This window comes from Macrotis lagotis, chromosome 1 (genome assembly GCF_037893015.1).
Source record: "Macrotis lagotis isolate mMagLag1 chromosome 1, bilby.v1.9.chrom.fasta, whole genome shotgun sequence".
In the NCBI taxonomy this organism is placed as follows: domain Eukaryota; kingdom Metazoa; phylum Chordata; class Mammalia; order Peramelemorphia; family Peramelidae; genus Macrotis; species Macrotis lagotis.
Window position 1 is genome coordinate 449,840,538 of NC_133658.1, and position 26,958 is coordinate 449,867,495.

At 34.4% G+C, this 26,958-nt stretch overlaps 1 protein-coding gene across 1 annotated transcript in view; it reads left to right on the forward strand.

Moving 5' to 3' along the window:
• The window catches only part of GCH1 (GTP cyclohydrolase 1), an 80,631-nt gene extending 54,088 nt beyond the window's left edge, over positions 1–26,543 (forward strand). The window contains 5 exon segments of the mRNA XM_074213453.1: positions 7,703–7,812; positions 14,193–14,248; positions 20,199–20,230; positions 22,221–22,305; positions 23,585–26,543. Coding sequence (XP_074069554.1) covers positions 7,703–7,812; positions 14,193–14,248; positions 20,199–20,230; positions 22,221–22,305; positions 23,585–23,711 — 410 coding nt within the window. The 3' untranslated portion in view covers positions 23,712–26,543.
• Positions 26,544–26,958: the final 415 nt, after the last annotated feature.

Here is a 26,958-nt window from a genome sequence, read left to right on the forward strand (position 1 = left end):
TTGAGTGCCCTGTGTACTCTTTTAGGTGTTAGTCTATCTGCTGACTTCTGAAGATGACACACAAAGGAAGATGATTAGCTTCCTCTTGGGCCTCTGTTTTGGAATAATCATTGAGCAACAATATTATTCCTGCAATCATACTCAAAACAAATATTATCTTCTTTTCAGAGTTCTTTCTTTTCCCACAGAAAATGCATCAGCACTGCATATATATATATATATATATATATATATATATATATATAGAGAGAGAGAGAGAGAGAGAGAGAGAGAGAGAGAGATTTCTTCTAATTTCATACAAATTTCTTCTCAGAGTACTTGTCAGTATTCTTTCTTTTTATATTAATATTTGTATATTTTATCTTTTAAAAGTTTAGGATGAAAGTTTTTTTTACAATAAAATATACTATTTTCTTTTTCAACTCTGGTTATTATGGATGCTTAATAGAATGCTTATATAGGTGTTATAGATGGGCTTCTAGAAGAACATTATAATGCCCTGTTGTACTATATTTTCTTAAAAATTATTTTTTTCATTTTTACCTCAAAAGATATTTTCGACTTCCCTACAGACTGAAAACTCCTTTGTTAAAAAATAAGCAAAAATTTCTATTTTATTGATTATAGTTTATGATGTATATAATATTCTGTCTTACTCTTCTTCAAGGCTCTGCCCTGAAAGAAAAGAAAATTTTTAGTATCTGTGCTGTAGGACCTTTACAGGTTTTTCCATTATTTAGAATTTTACTCCCTTTTAATGACTTCATTTAATCTATAGTATTCATATAAATGAGATAGAATGTGAAACTCTATCTCATTTATATGAATTCTGGAAATGTGGGTTATTTCAGATTGTGAAGAGCTTGAAATGTCAAACAAAGAGTTTGTATTTGATAGAGATAATAGATATAGTAACAGGAGTTTACTGATCAAGAGGATGACATGGGCAGATCCTTGTTTTAGGTTTATCATTTTTTCACCTAAGGGGAAATAGATTGGAGAAAAGATTTAAGTCATAGACCAATGAGGTCAAAGGCCTGAACTATGTTAGTGGCTATGTGAGTGGAAAGAAGGGAAAGATGAGTGAGAGAAGGGACTAGATAAGAGGAATCTTGTGGAAATAACTGATCTGCTATTTGGACTAAGGAGAATGAAGAGTTGAAGTTGACTCCAAAGTTGTGAAACTGAATATCTAGAAGGATGAGCAAGTCCATATCAGAAATACCTAAGTTAGGAAGATGTATAAGTTTGGGGAAGAAAGGGTCCATTGCTTTGGGCATGTTCAGTTTAAGATGCAAATGGGACATCCAGTTTAAAATGTCTAATTTTATTAAAATGTCTATTTTATTAATTTATTTATTAGAGATAAAAAATTGAGGCTTAGAAGAAAAATTTTCTCTATATGTATATGTATGTATATACATACATATATATACATACATACATATATATATATGTATATATATGGTTTCATATAGAACTAATCATTGAATCCATGGAAATTGCTGAGGACATCTAGACAGAAAGCATAGAGAAAGAAAAGAGCCTAGGACAGAATCTTGGGTCACACCCATAGTGAAGAGGTAGAACATGGGTAGAAATACAGCAAAAGTGATAAAGTGATTAAGGAGCAGTCAGTAGGAAATGAACCGAGAAAGAGAGCAATGCTATGAAATCACAGAGAAGAAAAAGTATTTAGGAGAAGAGTTAGACAACAATGTCAAATATTATAAGTCAAGACTGATAAAAGATTAAGATTAGGTTTTTTTTTTAATTTGACAACAAAGAGATCATTGATAACTTCCAGGGGTGAGAGTGGAGACAATGAGAGTCAATGTTTTTTTTTGGGGGGGGGGTGTTTCGGAATAATTGGTTTAGATAGAGAAAGGAAATATAAGCAAAAAGCTCAAGAAGATGGTAGAGTCAAGTAAAGGTTTTTAAGGATGACAGTAGGAAGAAAGAATTTAAAAGTTTAGAGAAAGAGGAAGGGATGATTGTGAGAGTAATCTGTTGAAAGAAATGGGAAGGTATGGAATCAACATGTCTAGAAGTTGGTCTTAATAAAGATAAAATGATGATAGAACTCCAACCCTGGAGTCAGGAGGACCTGAGTTCAAATATATCCTGCCTCAGATATTTAATACTTAGTAGCTGTGTTACCCTTGGGCAAGTCACTTAACCCCATTGCCTTGCAAAACAATAACAACAAGAAAATGATGAACTTGTGGAAGAGAATGGACCAGTAGAAGGACAAGATGATAGCCATGGAGGAACCCAGTCCATCTGAAAATAACATAGGCTTAAGCATCAACTGAAATTCTGAGAATAAACTTCCTGAAATGGACATTGATTAATTCCAGCATTTGTTTACATTAAAGGTCTCTCATCAAAAAAAAAGGAAAGAAAAGAAAAAAGAAATCAGAGTAAAGGTAGGAAGAAAGGAGGATGACATCAAGGACTTTGGAGATGAGAGAAAAGGATACTCATGAAATGAGCTCTATTTTTCTCCATATGAGGTGAAGTCCTCTGTTGAAAAAGTAAGGGAAGGTTGTCTGGGAGTCCTGAGAAGAGAATAAAGATTAGGAACAACCACTCTGGAAAGTGCCATAAAAAATCAGTTTGGTAGGAGGGAACAAGAAAAAATTTGTCTTGGTGCACTGATGGACCATTTGAAATTAGATATAAAATTTGCTTTTTATTCTACCATTATGGTTTCCTAACTTCCTCTAGCACTGTTAATGGGAGCAAAGAACATAAATGTTGTGAATAATCCAGAACCAGGGTTGGACAAGGGATTCATGAGTATAGGACAATTAAAATGTTGAACTGATTAAGTATAAGGTCAAGATTAGAAAGGCCAGCAGTTATGAATGGTATCTGATTTCATTTTTATTTATTTATTTTTGGTGGTAGGGCTCTTTGTATTCAGGACATATATAGTATAAACTTGAAGAGTTGGTCTTAATAGAGATAAGATGATGAACTTGTGGAACAGAATGAACCAGTAGAAGAAAAAGATGATAACCATGGAGGGGCTCAGTCCACTTGAAAAACATATAGATCCAAGCACTTAATAAGGGATACTTATTACTTGAAGTATATTTAAGGTATTCTGAGTAAGAAATTATTTTTCCTCAGTTCTTTATATTATTTTTGCAGTCAATCAGCATTTATTTCAATATTTGTTTTAGTAAAATTTGCTCCCTCCTTCTCTTTATCCCCTCTCGAAGAGAGCAATCTGATATGGGCACAATGTTATTTTAAATCTAATTTCTGCTAGACTGACTAGTTATTGAAATAGTTCTCATTAGAAAAGAGTAGTTCTCCCAGTAATTTATGTTCTTCTCTTCATAAAATACTGAATTATTATTTTTGTTGCTTTCTTACCTGGACTATTCCATTGATTTTCTTTTCTGATTTTAAATTATTACCAAATGAATTTGAGGGCTACTACTAATAATCCATATGGACCCTTAATTTGTGCTGTGTTTTCAAAAGGAGATTTTTAAAATGAAGCAAAATATGTTGTGGATTTTTGGTTGTTTTTCATACTTAAGAATGACAATATGATGACAGCAAATGACAGTTAAAATAAATAATAATCTGTGCTGATGTAGCTGAGTTATTTTGAACAAACTCTTGATTTGTTTTTTCTTTAGATTTCATTAATTTTGAATTTTACAATTTCCCCCCCATTCTTGCTTCCCTCCCCCACCCCCACCCCCACCTCCCACAGAAGGCATTGTTAGTCTTTACATTGTTTCACAAACCTTTAATTTGGAGAGTGCTCTGGATACCTTCTCTGTGGCCTTTGTTGGTTATAATCAATAAAAAGAAATGATGTCTCAAATCCTGGTTTCCAGGGTTACCTACTCAGTACTGATAGCAGGCAGGAAATTAAAACAATCTGTGATCTTGTTTTGTTTTTATTAGTTACAGATGGAAGCTTTCAGATTATATACATGTTAAGAGTAAAATATAAGTAAATACAGCATGGAAAACTTTACAACAGGAATAAACTTGAATAAATAAACCTAATTAGGTATCTTAATGAAAAAATTGAGACAGTATTGAACTAGTTGTCAGGTTATTGCTATATTATTATTATACATATGTGATTTTGATATATTATGAGCAACTAATGCTCTTGCTTGGTGACCATTCTGGGGCATTTTGTTTGTAAAGATTTTCACTATTTTGGATGGTCTGTTTTGAGTAAGTTAACTTGTATATAAATGTGTGTGTAATTGCTTTCCTGCCATGTCCAGGTGCTTCCAGTGAGAATGAAATGCATTCTTCTTCATGTCAATATCTGTTATGCCATTCATGGAAAGAAAAAAAGAGGTAAAATCAGATTTGGTCATGATCAATACAAATAAAACTAAGAAAAAGAGGTTTCATGAATGCAAGTAGTGAGAAAGCCTCCCATTTCAATAAATTATGAATATCAGCCATAAATACGGGCAGACAAAAATAAAATAGTGATCACTTGGTATCATGGACAGTTGGTCTTGAGTTCAGGACTGGAAAGATGAAAGGGGGATTACAGAAAAATATCTTGGTGATAGAAGAAATTTCCTTTTGTTGCTCCCTTCCATTTCAGAATATTTTCTATCAATTCCTCTGTCTCTTCTGCAAAGATACTCATTTTGTCAAAGCCCTATCAATATTTTTCACTCTAGGGGCAGCTAGGCGACATAGTGGATAGAGTATGTCCCTGGAGTCAGGAGGAACCGAGTTCAAATCCTGCCTCAGACACTTAATAATGACTTAACTGTGTGACCTTGGGCAAGTCACTTCACTCCAATGCCTTGCAAAAAAAAAAAAACGAACCAAAAAGATTTTTCACTTTAGATTCTAAACAAGGGATGTTTCTTATGACCTCATCATGGGCTAAGACACTGCCAGCTCCAGAAATTGTGCCACATTCTTGTGATAAATGACTTCTACAGGCAAGTTCTCCTCGCACAGGGGTTTCGTGGGTCGCGTCCGAGGGGCTTCTTCTTGTTCTGGACAGGCCCAAAGTGTTGATTCTTTGATGCTTTGCAGACCCTCACACTTTGGAGCCAGGACAACAGAACCCCTCCCTGAGTTTTAAGAGGTCAGGTTCCAGGGTCTTCTGACTGCAGCGGGCAGAGCTGGCATCCGCTTGATCATGGGCAAGCCTACCAAAAAGCGGGGCAGCATTCTCCGCTGGACGACCCCCGGTGGGGGCCGGGCTCCGCCCCTGGTTACTGAGCCCGACCCCGCGCTTCCCACCGGCTTAAGTATCTCTCCGGTTTCTCTAGCCAGTCCTGTTTTTTCTCCCACTTTGACGACTGTCTGTTGTTCCAAAGGCATAGCAAATTCAGTATTTTCAAAATAAAAGTGCGTATGATTTCACTGGAAAACCACCCCACTTCTGAGAAATAGTCAGCTGTTTCTGTTTGAGCGCAGTTATCCGCATCCCACCAAATTCCCCAGGTTTTGCAACTTGTCTGTGACCTTTGCTCACCCACGCCACATGCAGCCAGTCAGCTCCAAAGCACAGCGGCTCTCCCATGAACATCACATAGCCGCTATTCAAGTTCAGGGAGACTTGGTCCTCCCTTCCTCAGGCCTGGCCCCTCACTCCATCCTCCACAAAGACATTTTCCTAGAATGCAGGTGGCCCTGTATCTCAGGACCCTACTCCATAAACACCAATGACTCCCCATTGCCCCTAGAATAGAAATTTTTCTATTTTTAACGTTTAAAACCTTTCTTAGTTTGGCACAAATCACCCTTCCCACCTCTCCATTTACTCTGGGCCAAAAAATGAATTTCTTGCTGTTCCTCATACTCAGAATTCTATTTATACTGAATGTCCCCTAAACTGGAAATATATTTCCTCCTCACCTCCATAGCTTAGAATTTTTTCCTTCAAAAATCTGATCAAGTAACAGTTTTTCCAGGAAGCCTTATAATCATCCTAATCCTTTCCCCAGGGTCCCTTTTATTTTAGAGGTAAGTATAACATATACATACATATGTGTGTGTGTGTGTGTGTGTGTCTGTGTGTGTGTGTTCTGTGCATGTAGTACTCCCTATTAAACATTTTTATTTTACTTTTTTATTTTTGCAAGGCAATGGGATTAAGTGGCTTGCCCAAGGCCACACAGCTAGGTCATTATTAAGTGTCTGAAGCTGGATTTGAACTCAGGTTCTCCTGACTCCAAGGCCAGTGCTCTATCCACTGTGCCACCTAGCTGCCCCAGACATTTTTTTTTAAGAGTAGGGACTGTTCATTTATATTTCTGTCTTTATATTCCCAGCTTTTGGAACTGTGCCTGACACATAGTAGGCACATAAGAAATGGTTGATGGTTAGAGTAGTAATGCACAGTATATCAAGAGTATCCATTGTATGTGTCATTTGCTGAAATTTCTGGCTGGAATTTCTACCTGAACTGATGATCACAAATGCTCTGGTCCTAAGAAGATAAACTTAAAACTTTTTGTAGCTTTTATTCCATTTGACAGATAACTCCTTTTTCTCTTTATTCTTCGTTTTAAGAAATTGTTCTTTTATTTCCATATCCAGATGATTCTCAGATATCACTGAATTTTTATTAGGTCATGATTATTTTAAAAATGACAAAGCCTAGAATATATTTTAGAATCACAGGGAGATTATTTCTTTCTAACCTTAAGAAAAGAAATGATCATGGTAGCTTACTTAGAATGGAATATCTAATTGCTTAGAAAAAGAAGTTTGACTTAGAAAAAAGTTTTATTCAGCCTTCCCTTTCTAGTTTTTATCAAGCAGTCTAAGACTACAATTTTAATTATCCTGACAATCACTCTTAATGAATTTCTACCACTTATTTAAATGTGGCTCTAGGGCTGATAACCTCTACTTAAATTCTTATTCAATACCTAGAAGTCATTAACCTTTTTCAAGAGTCACAGTGCCATTGGGGAGCTTGACTAAGGGAATCATCTTTCTGGTGACTCATCAAATATCCTGTCTATTCTGCAAGAGAATATGTGCTCCATCTTCTACTCTACAGACTCAAATGAGATAATGAATGTAAAGAACTCTGCAAACCTTGAAATGCTATATAAGGGCTCATCATTATCATCTTCATCATCTTCATCCCATAGTCATTCAATCTGGTGATGACTTCATTTCACAAACTGAAGCCTTCTGTAGGGCTATTGAGCTCAAATAATGTTTACAGAATAAGAAAGGGGTATGCTGATAAATATTTAAAAACCATGTTGGGAAAGGAAAACCATAAGTCAAGCCTTGATTTGTAGCAGTTACTTATTTCTGAGATGTAAATACTCATCCTGATAATTTAATAACCAGTTCGATAAGCTAATTAGAGCTGATTCCAATACTGCTACCTATCCCTAAAACATCATGTTGGGTTCTCTAACTGGAGTTCAATCATTTTGAATTTTTTCATTGTATTTAGCATTCTGAATAGAGAGCCCAATTCAGTGGAGTCTTCAAAACAATGTATGAAATTTGATTCTATTAGAATGACGAACTGACGGATTGGCAAATATTAAATGTCCTCAGATAAACTGTGACTTGGAGGGGTTAATAATAAGACATGTTTCTGTCATAAGAATGTAGGTTAAAATACAAAAAACTGATGCTGCCAATGTTTCGCCACCAGTTTTCATTTTCCAAAGTTGGAAGATATGTTACTAAAGCAAACATTTAATTTCAGATATCCTGAATGATGCTATATTTGATGAAGACCATGATGAGATGGTGATTGTAAAGGACATAGACATGTTTTCAATGTGCGAACATCATTTAGTACCATTTGTTGGAAAGGTAATGTTGATTCTTACTCAAAGATGACTGTGCTTTTTATTGTCTTTGATTATCTCTAGAGTTAGCAATTTTCTCAGCTGATTTTTTAAAAAAATACATTTTTTAGAATAAAATTTCCTTCTATGTGTGTATGTATAAGTATTAGTTTTCTTTTTCTAGTTTTTAGTGAGTAGTCTAAGACTACAACTTTAAATTATCCAGATTATCTAATGAATTTCTACACATATATTTAAATGTGGTGTATATATGTGTGTGTATGTGTGTGTATTTATATATATATATATACATATATACATGCATTTAAAACCTCTTCTCTTTTTATCAACTGATGAATCTAATAATTTCTGACATTTCATTTCAAAGCACTTCATGGAATAGCAAAAAACCCTCTAGGGCAGATATTTGGTATTAAGTCAAGCATCTTAAGATAGTAGTCTTGCCATTTTATAGGTTACAATAAATATTTTTAAAAAGCCACATTGGGATTTTAATCAAGGTGACTGCAGTGACTCTATGATTCTTTGATCTTTAGTCTGCTCAAGTGATGAGTGATTCAAAGTGAATATTTGATCCTGTACTTCATGATCAATGGTGAGAACAATATTAACTTCACATACAGCAACAGACTTGTAGCAAATTTTCATATTTATAGTTAGAATTTCAGATTATAGCTAGAATTGTTCCCAACACACTTACGTTATGTTTTCTCATAAAGAAACAAATACAAAGTTCTGCTCTAATAACTGAATCTAAAACATAACTGTATCTAATTTATAACTGAAGCTAACACAACTTCGATTGAGACAACAACAGTCAGTTGAGACATAAGCCTTCTTTGAGTTCCAGATCCTAAATATGAATGTGTTCAAGCTGTTAATTGCTGACTTGGAGGGAAAGGGGAGACAGCAACAGTGGAATAGAAGAAAAGTGGGCAGCTTTCAGAGTCTTCTTGTACATCATTGCATTTACTCATCTGGATCAGAAAAACTGTAAACTGATTTGATAAAAATTCAGAAGGTGTTAGATGAGAAATGAGAAGCAAGAATTCCATAGAGTTTATCAGCAGGATGTCTTGGCAGCATTTAATTCCATCAAAAGTAAAGTACAAGTGAAACTTAGATGCAGGATTCTTGCCTCAGCAAGAAGGCAGATAAGATTCAATTCTAGGTTGATAGCAGTAATCCTAAGTGCTTCTATGATACCCTGAAGACCTCAGTTTTCAATACCTCTAGTGCATCTCACTTACTTAGTGCTGATGGAGTCACACCGATCAAGGACAAGTACAGGACTTCCATAATGTTCGTCATCAACCAATTCTGCAGCCATTGATCATATGCCTTATGTCATAATCATTTCATCATTGTCAACCTGACCAAAGACATTTGATAATCACTGTCAATCATGAGGGCCTGTGAAAGATCACGGCAAAATTAGCATGCCCAATGTATTTTGTCAGGCTTGTACTACAGTTTCATGTTGGCATGTTCATACAGGTTCTGAATGAAGGATAATGCTCTTATGTTTTCCCAATCATGGAGTGAAGCAGGGTTGTGTGCTTGCTCCCATGCTCTTCAGCATGATGCTTTCTATGATGATGATGTCAGATGCCTTCAACAAAGATGAAAATGGTATCAAGATCAGATTCTGTATTGATGATAAACTAACTTAAAAGTTTAAAAGCCAAGCCCAGTCAAATTAGAGTTGGTATGACTTTGCAGGTGATTGTGTACTCAATGCAGCCTCTGAGTTCCAGATGCAACAGAGTATGGGTAGATTACTGCCTATAATAATTTTGGCCTGATGACCAACACCAAGAAAACGGGTCCTCTACTAGCCAGCACTAGGCCATCCAAATGTAGAACCATTAGTCCCAATAAATGAAGAAATGTTGACTACTGTGGATAAGTTCACTTACCTTGGTAGTACACACACTAGGACTGTTCACATAGATGTTGAGATTGAGGCATGCATTGTCAAAACTAGTTCAGTGATTGGGAGACTCCAAAAGGAAGTATTGGATTGTATGCCAAATTGAAGGTTTACAGAGCAGAGTCATAGTTCTATGCCACTGTATGCCTAGGAAACCTGGATAGTCTGTCAGTGCCATGCTAGAAAACTAAATTGCTTCCAACATGAATTTCCTCAGGAAGATTCTGAAGATCATCTGACAAGATAAGGGCCTGGGCATTGAAGTCCTCCCCAAGAGCTTAACTACCAAGCATTCAGATTCTCTTGCAAAGAATCTCCAGGGAGCTGGACCTGTAGTTCAAATGCCAAACTCATACTTATCTAAAAGACTATATTATGGAGAATTTACACAAAGCACTCCTACATGCTAATCAGAAGAAGCAGTAATAAGGACGCTCTCAAAGGTATTTCTGAATAATTTCTTATTGTGAGATGTAGGAAACAGTGGCACAGGACCAACTAGCATGGCATTCCCCTATCAAAGAAGATTCTATACTCCCTGAGCAAAGCAGAATCAAAGAAGCATAAAGGAAACATGAGTTGCATAACTCCAGAGATACTTCTACTCTCAGTGTTCTAAGAGACCATTGTGCTTAATCTATGGTAATGCCTTCCAAACTTGTTTTGGACTGATCAGCCACACCCGAGCATACCACACTGTGACATGATAATGTCATTCTTCTTCAGAAATGGAGGACAAACAATAATGTTGGTATTTTCTGTTTTTCTAAGTAACATATCTTTTTTTAGTTATCAACTGTTGGTTACCTGAAAAAAAAGGTAATAAGAATAATTGTTTAGCTAGGTATAGTTCTAACACTGTATGGATCAAATAAGTAATGATCAAGCTAGACTAGACCTAAATTACTTCATAAAATAGTGACTGAATGAATGGATCCTAATCTCTCTCTGAGAACATTTATATTGAGAGCCAAAATGATGGCATGACTAGAGCAGTTAATTGAAGATTAAATGATCTGGGTTTGAATATTATCTTTGTTACTTTACCATCTGTGTGTCCTTGAGCAAATAAGCTATTTAACCTTGTGGTCCTTATTTTCTGCAACTGTAAATTGAGGAAGTTGGACTAGGTGATCTTTAAGGTACCCTCATGAACATCAAAATGTTGTTTTCTTTAATCTTGTGAGAAGGATCATTCACAAAATTGCTAGGCTTTATACTTATTGTTGGGTTCAAGATTGTAAGGAATATAGACAAGCTACATGCCATTGACCTAAACAGAGGGATTATTGATGGTATACACGCTGATTTAATAGATATGTTATACTTTCTCTTACAAAAAGGTTATAAGATGTGAGCATTTCTCAACCTAGCACATAAGAATTCTTATGTAGCTGGTACATAAAAAGTCTCTAATTGTCCATATGCAAATTTCACTCTTCCTTTCTTCTACCAAATAAAAGGAGCCTGATCTAACTAGCTTGTTTCAATATCAAATACTAGGCACCAAATTAAATATGTTCTATTAACCTTTTAGAAGTCAGTGCCTAGGGTTTTTGTAGATTTAGTGACTCTCCCAGGGTTATTCAATCAGTATATGGCAGTGGTAAAGCCAAATTATTCTTAACTCCATGGCAAGCACATTAACTAGTGCATTACCCTTCCTCCCAGTAAAGACTTAACTAGGATAGGATTTGTATTCATTAGGTAGTTCAAAGTACTACTTGCTTCCTTAGTTTGTAGGATAGGCAGGTGTTCAATGGTTGCAAATAAAACTTTAACTATAACTATGACTTCTACTTTGGGAATGGCTTTGGGAATCCTTTGAGTACTCATTTCTAAAACTATCACTCACAAGCCTCCATCCCTTTAATGGCATGTAGATGCCATCAGTTCTTAGCAAAGGAATTTACTAAGTTGGCATAGGAAGTACAGTAACTATAAAATATTCCCATCATAAACCTGAGGTACAATCTCCCATAATACAGTGTACCCACACTGGAAAGAGTGAGCACGTGCATAATGTTATTCACCTTCTTATACTTTCTCCTCTGTGTTTTTGTGACACCGCTCTCTCTTCGTTCTATTCCTATTCCTATGATTCTGTCCAAGATCCTCTTCTCATAGGGTCACAGAGTCAGAGTTTTTAGATCTGGAAGGGATTTAGAGGCCCCCTAATTTTACAGATGAGGAAATTAAAGTCCAGAAAACATGAATTGACTTGCCCAGGATCACATGTCTAATAAGTCTCCCTTTTCCTTCTATCATCTTTAATAAACTCATCAACTTTCATGAATTCAATTCTAATTTTATGCAGATGATTCATAGATCTACAAATCCAGCCATAGTCTCTCTTCTGAGCTCTAATGCCACATCCCAACTGGACAGTTCCAAATTGATGTCCCATTGGCATGTCCAAAACAGAACTCACATCTGCCCCGCTCTTCCAGATTTCCTCATTACTGTTGAGGATGCCATTACATTACTCCCACATTGCCAATCCAATGCCACATTTTATCATTTTAGCCTTCACAATATTGCTCATATATGTCCCCTTCTTTCTACAAGTTCCTATCACTTCTCTCTTGCACTATCACAATTACTTTTTCATTTGTCACCCTGACTTAAGTCTCTCCCCACCCCAACATATACACCACTCAACTCATCTATCAAATTGGATTTTTTTAAGGTTGAAATCTGACCATGTTTCCACTCCCCTCTCCACTGAGTAAGCCTCAATAAACCACAGTGATTACCCATTCAAGATCAAATAGAAAGTTGTCTTTGTGGCTCTTCATAACCTGGTCCCTTCTTTCTTTTCCATCTTCTCATATTAAATGCTCTTTATGTGTGCTACAAGCCAGTTACATTGACTTCCTTGCTGTTCTTTTGCCTAATATTTAACTCTCATCTTTCTGCTTTTATTGGAAGTTCTTCATGCCTAAAATGCTTTTACCTCGGACTCTTGACATCCTTGACTTTCTTCAAGACACAACTCAAGTGCCCCTGTCTTCATGGGAAGGCCCCATTCCCCCAGTCACTCAAGTCTTATCCTCTAAGCTCATCTACTCTGCATCTAACATGTATATATCTATTTAATTTTCCTCTTGGCACCTCTATTAGTCTGTTAGTTTCTTGAGAGCAAAAGCCATTTCTGTATTCTGAGTTTATTGATTGACTAACAGACCACAATGGTAGTGAATCATATTTGTAGGGAACTTTTGTGGAAAAGGTCACTCTTGTCTTCTTTGGCTCTCTTTGGTGTCCTCTCCCTGGTAGAAAGATCTCTGATGGACAAGTAACACATCTGGGTTCCCACTATCTGTTCCTCTCTAAAGAGAGGATTTTTTGATTGATAGAATGCTCTGAGATCTATAGGCAATTCTCTTTTCTGTCCCCAGAGGTCTTGCCCTTTGAAGCTGCTTCTGGTCTAGGATTATTTGTCCATGTGTCTCTGCTTCCTCAATTGTGCTTCAAACTCTTTAGAACTCATTTTCCAACTGCTAGGTAAGGTCTCTTTCTGGGCAAGTGGAAATATTCCTTGATTCTGTGGTCTATGGAGGGGAGGGGGCAGTGGGGAATGAAAGAAAATCAAAAACAGCTTCCCTGCCCCAGAGCTGGTAAGTGTAGTCAAACCTGAATGGCCAAACTGACTCCATAGCTCACCTCTTTAAAGCCCTACAGTAGTGCTGTGGCAAATTTTGCTACTTGTTAAATGATATTTTTAGCTTCCAACTCAGAAAGAGGTTTTGAATTTTTTTGGCTTTTTTTTAAATAAAAGAATAACATTGGGGGCAGCTAGGTGGCAAAGTGGATAGTGAACTGGCCCTGGAGCCAGGAAGACCTGAGTTCAAATGTGACTTTAGACACAATACTTGTTTAACTGTGTGACCTTGGGCAAGTCACTTAACCCCATTGCCTTAAATAAATAAAACTTTTAAAAAAAGAGTTATTAAAAGAATAACATTAAAAATGATAATTATAACCTGTGACTATATTAGTGAGTTGGGAAAATGGGAACCAAATTCCCATTTTACATTAAATGGTAGTATTCAGGGCAAGAATAGTTTTATCTGGTCACAGTTTATTAAACAATAAATATATTTATATTTTTTAAATGAAAGGAAATTACTGTTATATTTTTTCCCAAGTACATAAAATATTAGTTTTATGAACATAGAGTAGGCTTTGAGAAATGTTCTCTAAGTCTAATTTATCAAAGCAAAAATAGGATATCATGTTTGATAAGTAAGAGACCTGAATTCTCCTGGTCTTATTTCTTATCCTTTTGATTCCCCCACTGTCCCTAATCTTTTTTGATATCTGGAAAAATGTATGACTTCTTAAAGAATCTAGATTTTTAGACATTCTTTAGCTTTTCTTTATAATAACTGGTTTATTATTTGCATAGTACAATATTTTGTTTTAATTAATGACTTTCTACCCAACAGGTTCATATAGGGTATCTTCCTAACAAACAACTCCTTGGCCTCAGCAAACTTGCCAGGTAGGTATTTATGTTTTAAAAGTGTTGCTTATTAATGAAATGGATTTAAAGGACTGCTGCCTTTTAATGATTACCATCTGGTGAGTATTACCATACTGGAAGAGTGTTATTTTTGTTATTGTAATCACAATAGGCTTTTAATTTAGGGTTAGATCTAAATATGCTGTTACAAATTTATTAAACTTTATTAGTTTTATTTTATTACACATTATATTTTTTATTAATATTATTGCTATTTTTATATCTTTTTAGGCCAAATTCAAGAAGGAGGATTAGATTAGGGCTTGGGCCTAATTTCATTGATATAGGAATCAGACCTCCTCTGTAACACAAAGACTAAGAGTCTTAAGGTCAAAGGCTAAATGGGTACAGAGTTTTTCAAGATTTTTGTCCATTATGTGATGCTGGCTCTCATTTTTATGACCCAATAAAGAAGCATGGTGAAAAAGAGATGTCTTATGCCTAATTGCATTATTTCACCATTTTTCAAGTGAAAAATGTGCCATCAGGAGATAGAATTACCTATTTGAAGTATTGGAGATCATTGAGCAACAGTGACAGAATCAGAATTGGCAGCCTGTAGTTCAGGAGGAAATAAGCATTTATTTACAAATCTCTCATTTAATTCTCATTTCAAACTGGAGCCGAAGGTGTTCTTATTACCTCCATTTTATAGTTGAGGAAATGGAGGCAGAGAAACTCTGGTCACACAAACCCAAAGCTGGGTTTGAATTGTTTTTCCTGATTCCATGTCCACTGGACCATTTAGGTAGGACAGTGAAGCTTCAATTCAGGGAAATTGTAAACAAAACCTTTCCATTTGTTAGCAATATCAGTTCTAGGATTTAGAAGAGGGGTACTGAAGAAGAATGATTTTCTTTTACTCAGAATACTCAGGAGACAGGGGTCTTTTCGCTAATTGAATTTCCAATTTATGGAGGACTAATCAGAAAGTAATTCCTTGTTGCTAAAAATCAATTCAAATCAGATTGGTCCTTTTTTTTTTTAGAACATAGTACAATCTATTTCTTCTGAATAGGGGATGGAAACCATTTTTTTTAATAAAATAAAGATTTTATTTATTTTGAGTTTTACAGTTTTTCCCCTAATCTTGCTTCCCTTCCTCCACCCCCCCACCCACCCAAGGCAGTCTGTTAGTTTTTACATTGTTTGATGGAAACCATTCTTTTTTTATTTTTAAAGATTTTATTTGAGTTTTGAGTTTTACAATTTTTCTCCCAATCTAACTTCCCTCCCCCCACCCCACCCCCCACGGAAAGCTGGAAACCATTTTTGACCATTCTCTACAGCTACCTCTATTTTACTTTTATTCTTCTTTAGAAATAGAGGAAAGTGAACTAGGAAGGGAGAATCATTTCCATTCCTTTCCCCTCCCTTAACTTGAAAAGACCCCTGATTATTCATGCAGATCAGTGTTGTTTTACAGGATTCCATGTTTTAGCATTGAGGTAAGACAGTATAAGAACTGTAATCTCTTGAGTCAATCAAGACTCTTGGGGAAAAAAAAAAACCCCAAACGTCCTAACTTAGGTCAGTGTCCTGTAGAAGAGCCTATCTACTTTGTGCTTGGAAGGGCATAGAATAATAAATACTTTGACTGAGAGTCTTATGGATAAATTTCAGATTTCAAAAAGTAGAATATAATAAATATTCATAACTTTCCCTTGAACCGTGTTGCATTCTCCAAATACCTCTGTCATATTGTAGGTAGAATATCTGTGGTGGAAATTTCTAGATAGGGAGAACTAGAAACCCTAAGTTCCATCAAAGAGTAAATAGAAAATGTTAACTCTGGATTAATAGAGGATAAACCTCTTTATTATCTAGGAGAGAGAGAGAATGGATTTCAAAGAAAAGCTTTTAAAAGATTAAACAAGAAGCTAACCAACACAGCAGTTTATATTCCCATTAATAGAAAGTATTTTTTAAGACAATTAAAAAAATGGTGCTTGAGGTCAAATGTACCCAGTGCTTGCCAATTGCAAATTTGAAGATTGGATGAACAGAAATATGAAACAGGGTCAACTTCTTTAATAGAGAATGAGAATTACAATGATAATAATTATAAATTATATTTTATTATATTTTAATATTGTTATAATTTATAAAATTTACTATATCTTTTTAGACCAAATTCAGGGAGGAAAATTATAATAGGACCTGGGTCTAATTTCACTGATAGAAAGGCTTTTCAAGGTTTTCAAAGTCTTTATCCATTATGCAGCACTGCCTCCCATTTTTATGGCCAAGTAAAGAAACATGGTGAGAAAGAGATGTGCAATGACCTGCAAAGAGTCTATCTACTTTTTTCCCTGGGACATGGTAGACAAAGAATACTAAGGTTTTGTTGTTTGAGAATAGTTCTTATGGATAAATTTCAGGGGGAATGAGATCACATTTAATAGAGAATCAGTGGAAAAGAGCCCTAGACTACCAGGGTTCAGGTAAAAGCTGGTTTTACTACATATTCGCTCTGTAAACATCATTGAATCTCGGCTACCTTATCTGTAAAAAAAAAAAGGGAACAATTATATTTGTAATACCGACCACAAAAGTGGTTGTGAATAAAGCTTTGTGAATAAACTTTGGAGAGCATAGGTGTGCCTTCATAAGTATAATTTAACTGACCCTTCTTTTGATTCAGAAAATTGTAGTTCTTCCACAGCAGCATTAATTATCACTATTTGAATACCCATTATATGTAAGTCTTTTGGAGAGTGGTGGGGATAATTCAGAGGGTTATAAAATAGTTCTCAACCTCAGGGAGTTCACAATCTGATTGAGAATGGACGTGATACTAGACAAGGCAGTGAGAAAATGCCAAGTGAGTAATAGAGCCTCTCAGAGTTAGTTAGAGGGAAAGTACTAGACTGGGGTGATTTCAGAGATAAGAAATGAAAGGGAGTATTTTTCCAGGAAGAGACATTTGTGAACAAAGGCATAAAGGTTGAAAAGTGCTCAAGGTGTTTGGGAATTGGGACCACTGTTGAACAATTTGACTGGAAGAGGGCATTCATATGGGAAAGTTGTGGTACATAAAGTTTATTAAGGTAGGTTGTAGCCAACTTTTATTTTTATTTGTTTTTTAAAATAAAGGTTAATTTAATTTAATTTTAATTTTTTTACCCTAACTACATGCAAAAGCACATTTCTTTTTTTAAAAAAATTTAGAAAGATTTAATTTATTTTGAGTTTTACAATTTTTCCCGCAATCTTGCTTTCCTCCCCCTACCCTCCACAGAAGGCAGTTTGTTAGTCTTTACATAGTTCCCATAGTATGAATCGATCTAAGTTGAATGTGATGAGAGAGGAATCATATGCTTAAGGAAGAAACATATAGTATGAGATTTAGCAGAATTACATAATAAGATAACATTTTTAAAAAATTAAAGGTAATAGTCTTTGATGGACTTGCTCATTCCATCAGTGCAACAATCAGGGACAATTTGGGGCTATCTGCAATGGAGAATACCATCTGTATCCAGAGAAAGAATTGTGGCGTTTGAACAAAGACCAAGGATTATTATCTTTAATTTAGAAAAAAAACCTGTTATCTTACTGTCTGATCTCACCATCTCTTATACTTTATGTTTCTTCCTTAAGGATATGATTTCTCTCTCATCACATTCAATTTGGATCAATGTATACCATGGAAACAATGTAAAGGCTGGCAAATTGCCTTCTGTAGGGGGTGGGGGGAGGGAAGTAAGATTAGGGAGAAAATGTAAAACTCAAAATAAATAAAATCTTTTTTAAAAAAGGTAATAGTCTTTGGTCTTTGTTCAAATGCCACAGTTCTTTCTCAGGATACAGATGGTATTCTCCATTGAAGATATCCCAAAATTGTGTCTGATTGTTGCCCTGTTTGCTATAAGCAAGTCCTTCAAGGTTGATCATCACTCCCATGTTGCTGTTAGGGTGTACAGTGTTTTTCTGGTTCTGCTCATCTCACTCAGCATCAGTTCATGCAAATCCCTCCAGGTTTCCCTGAAATCCCGTCCCTCCTGGTTTCTAATAGAACAATAGTGTTCCATGACATACATATACCACAGTTTGTTAAGCCATTCCCCAGTTGATGGACATTCATTCAGTTTCATTTCTTTACCACCACAAATAGGACTGCTATGAATATTTTTGTACAAGTGATATTTTTACCCTTTTTCATAATTTCTTCAAGGTATAGACCCAGTAGTGGTATTGCTGGATCAAAGGGTATGCACAGTTTTGTTGCCTTTTGGGCACAATTCCAAATTGCTCTCCAGAAAGGTTGGATGAGTTCACAGCTCCACCAACAATATATTAGTGTCCCAGATTTTCCACATTACTTCCAACATTGATCATTGTCCTTTCTGGTCATATTGTGCAGTCTGAAAGGTGTGAGGTGGTACCTCAGAGGTGCTTTAATTTGCCTTTCTCTACTAATTAGTGATTTAGAGCAATTTTTCATATGACTATAGATTGCTTTGATTTTGTCATCTGTAAATTGCCTTTGCATATCCTTTGACTATTTGTCAATTGGGGTGTAGCCAGCTTTTAGAAGAAATAGCATTTCTTATTGGAGAGAACTTTACATGTGTAAGGATTTACAAAACCAAGAAAATATATTTGAAAGTGTTTTTGTTTGAGAAAAATATATCGAGTTAAGGGCCTTTGTAAACTGAGGAGTGGTTAATGAAAAGATATTCTATTCTTAAATCCACCACTACAATTTCTGTATCTCAAGATACTTTCTATTTGACAAATTATCTGTATAACTTTGAAGAGAAGGAAAGTACATGTTTAAGAAAAAGTTTTTTATCATTGCCTCCAGTTTTCACTCCTAACTTCCACTTCCCCTGGTAGTATTTCACTTTCTGTATTTTCAAAGACTTAAAGCTATAGATTTTTAACTTGGAAGGCTTGTTTTGAAAAAAAAGATTTTGATAACTATTTTAATATTGTTTTTCCTTTGTAATTCTATGGATTTTATTATATGCATTAAAAATATTATGAGAAGTTCATAGACTTTATCAGACTATCAAAGGAATCCCAAGACAGACACAAAAGTGATTTAAGAATAGCTGTTTTAGGTAATAACAACCTAATAATAGGTAATATAAGAACTTTGAACTGTGCCCTTGATATTTCAGATGCTATCATGAACTTCAACCTTCCTTAAAACTTTCTGCTCTAACCATTATTTTTACAAAATGATGCCTTTTATCTCTATCTCATGGTCCTCCTGATCTTGATTGAGACAGAAAAACAATTAAGAAAAATTCAACATCAAAACTGTTTCTTAATTGCTATATACTAGTGCCCTACCTCTCCACTGTAAAATATTTTTGTTTTGACTTATCTGCTAAAGATATGAATTCATGACATAATCTAACATTATAAAACTTTGGAAAATTAAAGGTGTTTATATAGACTTTTCTTAAAGAGGTAACAAAGGGAGGGTATAAATTGGGTCAAATCTGATTATACTAATAGGTTTAGTTAATGTACTTAAGGATGCCTGCTATTAATTAGTAAACAGACTATCTGTTTTTAACTTGTATCTGGAACTGTAAAGATGTATTTACTTTCAAGTTTACTGGGGAAGCTTCCAGTATTGGTTAATCACTTAACTTTTATTATTACCTAGTAATTTTTGTTGTTTATTTTTGCAAGGCATTGGACTTGCTCAGACTTTTTTTGAAAAAAAAAAAAGAAATAAATGAGTAGGCTTTTAGCTAATGAATCAGACAAAAAAGGGTTTTCGCCATAATTTTATTCATTTGACACCCCCTTCTAGTCATCCAATAATTTCAGTCACTTTTTAAGTCCTAAGTACTGTGTGTTCAGTGTCATAGTGAGTTTTACCATATAGTGAGATTTCTTTATCTTATGATATCAGATTTGCATTCAAAATTATGAGATTCATCAAAATTAAATCTTTATTTTCCAGGATTGTGGAAATCTATAGCAGGAGGTTACAAGGTAAACTGTCCATTTTTTCTTTATATGAATTGAATTATTAAATAATTACCTGATTTAAAAATATTTCAAGGTTTTCTATTTTTATATCACAGATTTTCATTTAATGATGTGAGATACAAGACAATCATTCAGTTATATAATCACAATTGCCTTTTTCAACATTGGGGTAGCAATGAATAATAGGCAGTAGGCTTGTGTTATGGAATTTTTTTCAATCTATAGTGTGGACTAACTCTTGATATTTCTTTTTTATTATTTTTATTTTTATTGAATTTTACAATTTTCCTCCAATCTTGCTTCCCTCCCCCACCTCCCACAGAAGGCAGTCTGATAGTCTCTACACTGTTTCCATGCTATACATTGATCAAAATTGAATGTGTTGAGAGAAAAATCATATCCTTAAGGAAAAAAATATAAGCCTTAGCAAAATTACATAAGATAACTTTTTTTTAAATAAAAGGTAATAGTCTTTGGTCTTTGTTTAAACTCCACAATTCTTTCTTTGGATACAGATGGTATTTATTCTCCATTGCAGATACCCTAAAATTGTCCCTGATTGTTGCACTGATGAAAATGAGCATGTCCATTAAGGTTGATCATCACCTCCATGTTGCTGATAGGGTGTACAATGTTCTTCTGGTTCTGCTCATCTCTCTCAGCATCAGTTCATGCAAATCCTTCCAGGCTTCTCTGAATTCCCATCCCTCCTGGTTTCTAATAGAACAATAGTGTTCCATGACATACATATACCACAGTTTGTTAAACCATTCCCCAATTGATGGACAGTCCCTCAGTTTCCAATTCTTTGCCACCACAACAGGGCTGCTATGAATATTTTTGTATAAGTGATGTTTTTACCCTTTTTCATGATCTCTTCAGGATATAGACCCAGTAGTGATATTGCTGAATCAAAGGGTATGCATATTTTCATTGTCCTTTGGGCATAATTCCAAATTTCTTTCCAGAAAGGTTACTTGGGATACTTAATAGTTGAATGTAAGACACAACATATATTCATATGTACATTTATCCACATAATGTATGTGTATTCTTATTCATTGCCATGCTTAGAAATTTTTCAAACCTGTATCTGTGTGTGTATATATATATATATATGTGTGTGTGTGTGTGTGTGTGTGTGTGTGTGTGTGTGTATATATATATATATATCTATATATATATATATATATCTATATATATATATATATCACTTCTGTACCATTAATGCCTGATACATAGTAAGTATTTAACAAATGTTTAATGATTGAGTGTGCACAGAGCCTTAGATGCCAATGGGACCTAAGGAGATTTCTGGGCAGCAGTCCGTATCCTGGTACGATGAGGGCTCAGTATTGAGGCATGCTTCTACCAGTTCCCCTTGACACCATGACCAAGATAGTATTACCACTGGGGAGATTTTTCATCTTTCAGTGAACCAAAGGATTCTGACTTTTAACTTTAAAGAGTCTTCAGAAGGTCTGAATTGGTTTCTAAACTGAAATTAGTTTACAATGAAAGGTATTGTAAAGATTTTATATTTTGCCATGGCAAAGCTACCTCAGCATCCTCAAGGTAATTTAAGGTTTTACAAATAAATGCTCCAAAGATGAGGAAGGCCAACATAGTGTTCTTTAGATAAAAACTAACATGTACTTTGAATAGACACTTCCAAAACATTTGTGGATGCTATATTCCTTCTTTGTGAGTTGCCTCAGCTTTACAAATGGAAAAAAACTCTCAAAACTGCTACATTATCACAAGAAAACAGACCTAAAAATAAGTCTTAACAGACATCTCTTATATACACATATGTATGTGTGTGTGTGTGTGTGTGTGTGTATATATATATATATATATATATATATATATATATATATCTGATCAGAAAATTATCTGCAATGCTTCCATCCAGAACATTTATGAATCACTGTAGCAAGGAATAAAATGCTCATATCCACCCCCTAAATTGAATTCCCTGTCACGTTTGCAGTTCAAGAGAGACTCACAAAACAAATTGCCGTAGCAGTCACAGAAGCCCTGCGGCCAGCTGGAGTTGGAGTGGTTGTTGAAGCGACGTAAGTTAATATCTGTCCTTTTGTGATGTCATGGTGTGCTCAAAGATTGTTGCCTTGACTACAACATATCAGCTTTATATTTAATGCCAACTCCTGAGTAGTTAGTGAATGCTCAATACACATTGATAATATCATTTTTAGTATTTACACACATATAGTTATATTTATGCACAAAATGCACAAGACTTAATCTTCCTTAATCCTCACTCTTACTAATAATTTTATCTGTGACATTAAGATCAGGTAGGTAGCTATTAAGATCCCTTTTTCAGAAGTGTATGCGAAAGTATATAAAGCGTTAAATGATTTGCCTACTTCTGTGCAACAAGAGAGAATACTCAGTGTATTCAAGCACAGTATTTTCCTGAGTCTAGTACTTAGTTGTGCCATGGTGAGCATATTATTTTTGTATCACATATTATTTTAAGATGTAAAATTAAACACACTACAACTGTTTTTCTGCTTTTGCTTTCTTTAGCTGCCTTTTATACAGTTTCTTTACAAATTATAGCAGAGTTTAGGATTTAACTAATATAATTTTAGAATTTCCTATAAGCATATATCCCAATCAGCATGGATAATACATCCAACAACAACAACAACAACAATCATAATAAATGTTCTTTACATATATTGTCATTGATCCTCAGATACTCCAATGATTCATATTAACTGCATTTTATTTCTATCTAGCTGTGGATATGATGTACTTCTGAAAATACAAATACACTTCAATACCTTAAACATTTGAGAATGTTTGATATTACCTGTCTTGGAAGTGTCTCAGGAAGTATCTTGGAAGCAGAGGTCTCAGGAACAGATTTAGCATTGGAAGGAACCATATAGGTCTTTTAGTTCCATAACCTCATTTTAAAGATGGAAAAAGTGAGCTTACAAAGGATAATTGAGTTTTTTCCAAAGTCACAAAGATTCTTTAAGCATCAGAGGTAGAATTTGAATTATTACTCAAATTTCTCTGAGAAATCTGAATTTATTTCTAAATTGTATACAAGTAAGTTACTCTATAGGTCATATATACTGCTTTTACTAAAACAAAATTCTCTTTTCCCCTTCTAACAAAATGTGTCCTGATATGATTAGTTTTTATTTCCCTTGCTGATGAAATTCTGGGATAGTTACAATGAATATGAAGTTTTATTTTGTGCCTGAGAAGGGAATATGCAAATAACATTATCTAGTCTTTTATATTTGGGCACACTATTTTAAAGACAAATTGCTACCTTTTCCTATAAACCATTTTTGCCATCTTGTTTTCTAGACATATGTGTATGGTAATGCGAGGGGTACAGAAAATGAACAGCAAAACTGTCACCAGCACAATGTTGGGTGTCTTCCGGGAAGATCCAAAGACCCGGGAAGAATTTTTAACACTCATTAAGAACTGAACTGGAAATGTATGAAATATGATCTGAAGATTGTACTGCCAGTGACATTGTCCGTTTGTACATTCCGTTTAAAGTGTTTCAGTAGTGAGATCCTTTTTGTCATTAACTGTTGCTGAAAAACATAGGAAATAAAAATTATATAGAAACCCTGTGGTTTATACTTGCCACCTTTTAGCAGTAATGGGGAAGAAAGTTTCCTGTTGAGTTTAAAATTCATAAACTGTCACCTAGATAAACTGAGGGTACTAGGAATCAGATGGAAACTTATTTTATCAGAATAGTCCAATTATTTATGATGCAATGAATATGAACATCAGGGAGTGAAGATTGGGGAAAATTATATTGACCATAGTAAGTTAAAATGGTGCCAGTTCTTTTAAGTGCTTAAAAAATCTAAATATACTCTGGCATTGCTTGTACTGATTGACAACTTAGTGGTGCCCACTTTATTGTGTCAATTAACATATAATTTATAATAATTTAAAAAAAATTCCTATGTTTACTTATTTTTGGCCAAGTTGTGCCTTTGTTTATGAATTGTTAAGAGATCCATACTCTTGGATTTCATTATGAATTAGTTATAAGAACACATTGCTGTCTAATTATTCTTCTATTCAACTGCTGGGAATTGTTTCCTAGACTTGTTTACGGATATATTCTCAGGTCAAATGCAGGGATTTATACATTTAACTCTCTGTGCCTTGATGAGAATATCACATTATTTAGATTGTAATAATAATGACTTTTAAACAATTTTTAGTAAGATATCTATTGTTCTTGAGGCTGCAAATAGTAGTCTAGAACCATTCATCTTTTGAAACTTCTTTAGGATTTAACTTATATGTTGCATGTAGGAGACTCAAAACTTTTATTTGACTTTTATTTGATCATTAGTTTCACAAAGTATTTTTCTAAATATTTCCAGGAAACTTGAACTATCTTCATCTTTTACAAGTCTATAAAATCACAGATTGTGTGGACCCAAGACTTATAGCTGATTCATTCTGATTCATTCAGCTATAAGTGTTTTTAATCTATGACCAATATTCTAATGAAAGCTTCTGTCAATGGTCTTTGTAAAAAGCACTGAAAGAACTATTGTTATTGTTAGTGTGTAGTAGTAATATGTTGTCTTCAGTGTGATTAAGATAAGTCAAACAAACTTTTGTTCATTGGTTGATGGAGGTTATTTCAGCTTGGAAAGTGTTCCTTCCAATTTAAAATTGATATTGAAATTGATAAAGTTAACATGATTTAAGAATCAATTTAAAAGCAAATGTTTAGTTATGTATTGGACTAGTATATTCAGATCATAGCTATATTATTTTGTTTCTGATCCATTTTGCTTTTGAAAAGGTAAGATGAAAGACTTTTTAAAAAAGTCTCTCTACTTCTAAAAATAAAACATATCTTCTCCTTTACTTTCAGTAAGCTAAACAAATTGCAAAGTACAAACCAAAAAACCCCAAATCAGTCTCATCTCAATTGACAGTATCTCTGCACCTCTCCCCTAAGGTCATACAATTATTTCTCAGTTGTTTCTCTTGCTCAGTATTTTGACCTAACCTTTTAAAAGTAGAATTTTAAAGCCTCAAACACCAAATCCAAATTGTTTGATATTATTTTAAAGCAAACATTGATATGAACTGGAGAACCAAAGAAATCTTTAGCTATAAAATTCATCTTTCTGTTATCATTTGAACTCCATTTTCCCTTTTTGTTTATGTCCTCTCCTAGAGAGTTTTACTGCAGGACCATTGCAAAAAAAAAAAAAAAAAAAAAAAGGAAGAAAGAAAAGAAAAAGCCATAGGCTATTCCTGTCTCAGTAGTAAAGTCAAAACGATTAGCCTGCTCTCTGTTTAGTTTTTTTCCATGAGCTGTCTTTTGAATATACCTCTTAGTCTCCCTTGGCCTTAGATTATGTTTATTGTTGGGATTTTTAGAATTGATGCTTTACTGTACTACATATTTGATTCAAATGAAGCTTGTTTAAATTTTATGTATTGTGTATATGTTGTGTCTAAAATTAGTTCTATTTAAAACATTAAACTTAAGTATTGCTACTCACTTGCTGCTTGGCTATTTTGTAAATGTAGTGAATGATGTAATGAAGTAAGAGTGTTGGAAATACTTAAGTAGTATAGTTCTGGGACCTCTCAGAACCACCCCTGTACAAAGTGTTTCTCAACCAATAAGCAAATTGTCAAGGTTTGATTGGTTTGCTTTTTTATGAAACAGGATCTCTCCATATATCATAAGTTAGAAGTGTGGTCATGGTGTGATCCCACACGAAAGCACATTTTTGGTTTTGGTTTGTTCTGTTTTTTCCTGACCTGGTTGGGTTCTGTCTCACCTCTTTTCTTGGGATTCATCATATTGATTCTGACCTCAGTATGGACACCAGATTTGGCACAACTCACTGCAGCTCATAACTCCTGAATGTAAGACATCACCAGCCTCAACCTTCCTGCTGACTTGGATTATAGGTCTCAGTGCAAAGGATTTACTTAAAAACAAATTTCTATTTAGAGAATGTCTTGGGTCAGCAGATTCATCCTAATATTAATTGGATTAAACAGTTTATTGTTTTTTCTATATCTACTAATCCATGATATTGTACAATGAAATTTCAAAGCAATGACTTTGAGATATTGTTCTTAACTTTTTGTGTGTCTTGGCAGATGGGTGAAACCTATGAAATTGTTTTCAGAATAAGGTCTTCAAATGTGTAAAATAAATAGAATTATAAAAGGAAACCAATCATATTGAAATAATCACATATATTTATATGGAGTTTTAAACTTTAATAACTTTAGACGTATAATGCTACAAATTTGCATAAATTATTTGAAAGATAATTTTAAAAATTTCTTTTACAGTTATTATGGGTTCTTTTGAATTTTTGATAATTTTTTAAAATTATATCTCAATAAGATGGTCCAATCTATGATTGTGATAACTTTTGTATAACACTTTCTTATTTTGGTAGTTTTGTAGAGGAGGTCCTTTTGGGTGACCAGTCTTTACTCTATCACTTGTTCTATCTCGATTAGCCTTTTTCTTGTAAAGTCATGTCAAAACTTACAAATGGATCAAAACCTTGTTCTCTGGATGATATTAAGTTTAGAATTACAAATACAATAATTTTAGTCACTGAATAACTGCTCCAAAACTATTTACAAAGTTTGAAAATAAATTAGAGTGATGTTTAATACAAGATTGTGATTATATTAAGTAAGAAACACCA